The sequence below is a fragment of the Centroberyx affinis genome, unplaced genomic scaffold (genome assembly GCF_046629955.1).
Source record: "Centroberyx affinis isolate AG114_WGS23_722 - 3 ecotype Tasmania unplaced genomic scaffold, CSIRO-AGI_Caff_v1 ptg003761l_1, whole genome shotgun sequence".
Taxonomy (NCBI): Eukaryota; Metazoa; Chordata; class Actinopteri; order Beryciformes; family Berycidae; genus Centroberyx; species Centroberyx affinis.
The window spans coordinates 81523-87844 of record NW_027281637.1 but is presented as its reverse complement, the minus strand read 5'-3'; the positions used below and the strand labels follow the sequence as shown (position 1 = coordinate 87844).

General features: G+C 38.7%; 1 protein-coding gene across 1 annotated transcript; it reads right to left on the bottom strand.

The window, feature by feature from the left end:
* Positions 1 to 52: 52 nt before the first annotated feature.
* On the bottom strand, positions 53 to 4273 carry cxcr5 (chemokine (C-X-C motif) receptor 5). The gene is made up of 3 exons (XM_071540989.1): positions 4101 to 4273; positions 3437 to 3633; positions 53 to 1380 (listed from the first exon to the last, which is right to left on the bottom strand). Exons 2-3 carry the CDS (start codon positions 3473 to 3475, stop codon positions 304 to 306), a joined length of 1116 nt encoding a protein of 371 aa, XP_071397090.1. The 5' UTR covers positions 3476 to 3633; positions 4101 to 4273; the 3' UTR covers positions 53 to 303.
* Between the last annotated feature and the right edge of the window lie 2049 nt (positions 4274 to 6322).

Sequence of the window (6322 nt, the reverse complement as noted above, 5' to 3'; positions counted from 1 at the left end):
ATAAAACTGACAAGGGAATACTGTTGCTGTATAATATGAAAACTTTATTTCCTTAGCAGTATCTGAAATGCAAGCAAAACGAGATTTTTGTCAACAATAACATAACATTTTTTTGGCCCACATTGGGTAAATAACATCTTTTAAGTGCAATCAAACAAGCAGTCAGTACTATACTCTCAATACATGTAACAAAATTGTAACATTTTCCATCATTACACATATTGCATTATAACACACATAACTCAACATAACATCAGAAGCCTGTTAGCTATAATTGATTTTGTACAACAGTCTGTCATTTTTTTAGATGTGGATGCTGCTGGTGGTTGTCAGTCCGTCAGAAATTGATGACCGACTGTGACCCTGAGCTCTGATGAAAGGCAGACAAACGCGCCTGCAGCCCCATCTGGAAAGTAACCACATTAAGTCATTGCGAAAGCGCACCCCAATAAAGGCATACAGGAAAGGGTTCAGGCAGCAGTGGGAGTAACCCAGGCTCTCTGTCACCACATTGGCTTCTACCAGTGCTGTGTAAGCTACACAGCTTTGGTTGGACATCAACTTTAAATCGGCCATGGTCTCTACCGCCATGGTGACATTATATGGCAGCCAACAGAGGCAGAAGACAGCAGTGACGAGCAAAGCCAGCCGAATGGCACCCTGCTTCTGCTGGCTTTTCTGACTGTGGCACAGAGAAATTACCACTGCTGTGTAACAGTAGATCATGACAGCCAGAGATAGGAAAAAGCTCAAGACAACTGTTAAGCGACTGGCCAAAACCCAGTTGTGTGAATGTAGACCATGATGATAAGAAAAGGAGCAGGTGAGCTGGGATTCTTTTGCGGGATTCTCAATCACATTAAGAAACACAGAATTCGGTGCTGATAAGCCCAAACAGAGCAGCCACAGTAACATGCAGGTTAGGTGCACTGTTCTGGGACGCCGACTTTGCATGCTAGGAACAGCGTGAACAATAGCCAAATACCGGTCAAACCCAATGCAAGCTAGAAGGAGACTCCCACTGAGGATGTTTAGGTGTTGCAGCAGGCCCACCAGCTTGCAGAGAAACTCCCCAAACACCCATCCAGTTACAGTCTCAGCCACAGTAAATGGGAAGGTAAAAACGAGCAGGAGGTCAGCCAGGGCGAGGTGCAGTAGGTAGATCTCAGTGATGCGGAGGGGGCCCCTGCGCGTCAAGAGCACCGTCAGCATCAGGCCGTTCCCCACCAGGCCCAGGAGAAACGCCAGGCTGTAGACCAGAGGCTTGAACACGACATAAAACAAATCCAGGCCCGTCTTGGTGTCGTTACAGACGTGGTCTGGAAACGTTCCATTGTTTGACAGATAGTACTCTGATAAATTATCAGATCCGCTGTAATCCTAAAAATATAGAGGTGAAATTGTTACTTTTACTTGTCACAGTCATTGAGAATAGTGTGTTGCAATCTTTGTTAGTTTTGTTTTTGATAAATGAATAATGCATCATCAACTAAGACTGAATATGCTGGAAATTTCTGCATTGTTTTGGTCTCTGTTCCCCATAGTTTACACAGTCAGTCAAAATATGCAGGAAACACTGACTAGGCCAGAACTTCTGCACTTCCCCAACACAGTAAGTGGCAGAACTGTTTGGACAAATATGTGAAAACATATTACTTATATCACTCATATTACTAAAAACTGAATATGAGACACAGTAAAGTGTCCGCTTAGATTCTGTATCTATGTATTTGCTACCATGTTAAAATTGTATCAGTGTTTGAGAAATCAGAGCTGTTGTGGCCTGTTCCCCCGACATGAGTATTACAAAAAAAATGCACTTAAAATCATTTAAAATGTATACGTTGTCACATAGGTACAATACAATAATTGTGTTAAGTCTGCAAAATACGGATATATCTTATACAGGAAAAGCCTGAATACATCCTCTTGAATTTCAGTGTGATTTCAGTTGCAGGATGGACTCTGTGCCATATTGTTTTGTTTTAATGTGAAATACATGGATGTCCAGATACTTAGCAACTATAAACCACACAAAAGCCACAGCCTTCCTGCCATTAGCCGCAAGTTCCTCTAAATGCACCCTTTGCAATACAGATTGTTTGAACACTGGGGGATTTTACAGCAGCCCATCTCTTGCTAGTTTTAGACAGATGCAAAATGGTTTGGCACAGGATGTGATTGTAATACATTACACAACAGAAGGCCACTGGCTAACATTAAGAAAATACTCATTTTCTGTACTACTGTACCAGGCCAACATCATTCAGTTAAACACTTAGAAATGTCACAATGGGACTAGACTGAGCCTTCGAGTAAACATAAATTTAGTTTTATTTCACTTGCAACCTACATAACAGCTTCAAGGTCTAACTTTAAAATGAACTGGTGAAAGAATCTGTTGTGATGAAAATAACAACAACAGGATAGAAACAAACATAGTGAAACAAACTAATTATAATTTCCTCACTGTCAATATTATTATCACATGGAAATCTGATGATGATTACATGCTGTACTGATTGTAACTTTTTTTTCTTTATGCCACAATTTATTTTTTTTTACAATACAATTTCCTCTGTAGAATAATTACGTTTATCCGTTTGATTGAAATTACAACTGATATCGATCATCAGACTGATGATATGCTGCTTTCAGATCTCCAGAATTAGAAATAATCTCTGTGGCTTTTTCATACATTTTCAGACTCTGTTAAGTTTTATATTCTGCTATAGTGTGACAACAAATGAATTACAAGATATTTGAAGCCCATGGGTAGCAAAAATAAATAAATCACACTACTGCCCGTTTGCTTAAAATATAAAAACTTTTTGGATGTTTCAGAGTGAGATTCTTCCTTTCATATTTCTCTGTTAGGAAATAGAACACACCCTACTTAAGTAAGTAACCTTTTTCTGTCTTGGTCCAGTGATTGAAGCTAGTTATGCACTCACTCAACTGCAACAATTTAATAAACCCTGCATTTCACTATTTATCATAGTAACTAACAACACTGTGCTCAAACCTTAAAGTCTGTTGCACTCAAATGCAAGAGGCTGCAGCTGAGGCTTTTACAGAAAATAAAGATTACCATCTTATCATACAGTGTATTATAGCTACCTGAAGCTGCTCCATTGCAATGTAAATTTTACCAATCGCTTAATAAAACTTACCATTAATTAGGACATTATTTTAAAAATATGGAAATTACAAACTGAAGAAAAAAAAACATATTTTGAATTGATTATATTTTGAATCTCAGAGATAAAACTCATAACAGAAAAAATAATAAACCAGAAACCTAGAATAGAATGAATAGAATGTGACTGTTTAATGAAGCTTTTTAAAGGAACAATAATTCTACAGAACAATTATAACAGAATAAATATTAACAGCACTTAAACATTCTCTTCAACAAATCTTCATCACATCTTACCGGAAAATCAAATGTCATAGGCTCTGTCATTGCACCCATGCTGGTATTTGTCGTTCACTTGGCTGTACAGCTCACACTGCCGCAGTGAAATCTGCCTGTCCTTCCTGTTAGTGATGCTTCTTCTATTCGCTTTGCTGATTTCTTTAGGGGGCTGTATTTGTGGAAACCCGCCCATTTATTAATTCGCCAAGATGACCCTATAAGCAGTGAAAATAGACAGTAGCTTTATACAAGAATTTCTATATTTAACATGCAAGAATATCAAAGTAATTCCAGCTAACTGCACCCTAAGTTCTAAAAAGGCCTGCATTTTCACAAACAAGTGACAATGTGACTGAGTTAGTCAGAATGGGTATGGGATGTTTTTTTTGGAAACCGGTGAGCAACAGGTGATCAAAATGTGTAAATACAGAAGTTCAACGCATCGCATTGCTTCAACCTATGCTCAGATAAATCATAAATTAATTCAAAAACTCATGTTAGTATCCAATGTAATGGTTGGAGTCAAGGCCAGGTTGTTGTTTTTACGTTTTAATACAGAACTAAATTAAGCTAAAGGTGCCATGCTGACCACCCACAACAACTAAACTTGATAGTACAACCTAAAACAGTACCAACATGCAGCTATACCATTTGTAACGTTCTTGGTCGTGTTTTAGCTTACGCTTTAGGTCGCTCCAAGATAGCATGACAGAGCCAGACGACGTCAGTGTTGGGATTTCACACATGTACCACTTTATTCACCTATACTTGTCAACCGTACAATGCCTGGTCTCTACGGCACTGTAATCTCTCAACATACATGTAGATTGATATAGTTTAACACGTACCAAATCGTTACTGAAGACACAAGCTACTCGTCGGGAGACAGACTGGGAGTAATACTCAAACTGTGACTGTAACTCTCAGTAAAAAACAAGGAGCGCCACCCACCCAAATTGTACGTTCCCAGAACATTCTGACAACGTAACGTTCCCAGATGTGGAGTTCTTTAAAGGGGAAGGGGGGGCGTAGGGGGACGTTATTTGGCGACTTTCAGGGAACATTCAGGACGTTCTGGGAATGTTTAGGGGACCATTACTATAGGACGTTCCCTGTAGGTCTCTACACTACGTTCCCATAATGTTTGCAGAACCTTTAGTGACATTACAGGAACTTTTAGGGGACCAACATGTAATGTTCTTTTTTGGTCCTATATTTAGGGCCTTCCATCACGTTCCCAGAATGTTTTGAGAACCTTTAGTAACATTACAGGAACCTTAAGGGGACCAACCTATAATGTTATTTTTTCGTCCTTGCATCACCTTTCCAGAACGTTTGCAGAACTTTTAGTAACATTACAGAAACGTTTGCAGAACCTTTAGGGGACCATTACTATAGGATGTTCCCTCTAGGTCTCTACACTACGTTCCCATAACGTTTGCAGAACCTTTAGTGACATTACAGGAACTTTTAGGGGACCAATTTATGTTCTTTTTTGGTCCTATATAGGTCCTTCATCATGTTCCCAGAACGTTTTGAGAACCTTTAGTAACATTACAGGAACCTTAAGGGGACCAACCTATAATGTTATTTTTTGGTCCTTGCATCACCTTTCCAGAATGTTTGCAGAACTTTTAGTAACATTACAGAAACTTTTGCAGAACCTTTAGGGGACCATTACTATAGGATGTTCCCTCTAGGTCTCTACACTACGTTCCCATAACGTTTGCAGAACCTTTAGTGTTGATCCCCAACAAAACCACACCAGCAGGAGCACGTTCAAAAATATATTCAACTTTTATTACAATATTTATTAAATCACAACCAATAAAAGTGGCCATTCATCCCAAATAGACAATAGTAAAATTGGGTGGCAATTGAATAAGGCTAGAGCCAGTCTACCTGGCAGTTAAACAGCAAACAAGAGGGTAAAATGGAACCTGGCAGCCCACCCCAGACAACTGGCAACCCTCCCCTAGGCTAGACCCGGAGAACTATATGCAAACTGTCTTACTGCAATACACCACAACTGTGTCACTCAGGAATTCCTAAATTAATTTCACTGCAATCAATAATCAGTTCACTACAGTCAGTATTCATGTTAAGAACCACTACAACCATTCAGACCCATCAGGCCCAGGAGGATAGGCAGCCAATTACACAAGACTAGGGCCAGTCCAATACCCAATATTTGTGTTATTATAAAACGCTTTTAAAAACTCTGAACAAATTTTAAAGGTGGTACATATAGCACTTTTAAACATTAATTGAGAGAGAGAGAGAGAGAGAGAGAGAGAGAGAGAGATGGACCAACTTAAGCAACAAAACTGGCTGTATAAAACTGTACCATTTGGAAAAAACGCTTTTAAAAACTGAACAAATTTTAAAGGTGGTACATATAGCACTCTTAAACATTAAGAGAGAGAAAGAGAGTAACCCAATCCGTCACTGCAACCAAACAATGTTCCAAAAGCACAGTAGGCATATTTGCGACTGTTACACATTCTATTCTGTTTTCTATTCCATGTACATTACAGGGTTTAGGGTTAGGGTTAGGAATTTCCACCTATCACAGTCTTTGGGAAGCAACGGTTATTTAAACATGTCTATTATATATCAGTAATTATGTTAAGGATAGGCTACACCTTATCTAAGAGCATTTCCCTGTAGTGGAGTAAAGCCCTAATCTCTTGTGATAAATGATAAATGTCAAACTAATGATTAATTTGACTGTTTATTAAACAAAACATGGAAGGCCATTACAATATGAATACATTCGTGAACATAATGACAATAAGGTTAACCTTAACAAGGTTACAAAGTATTTATAGAAGATAGACTCATACAGTCGCATAGCCCATAATTTAAAATTGTAAACAGACAATTGGAACATAAACCAAACAA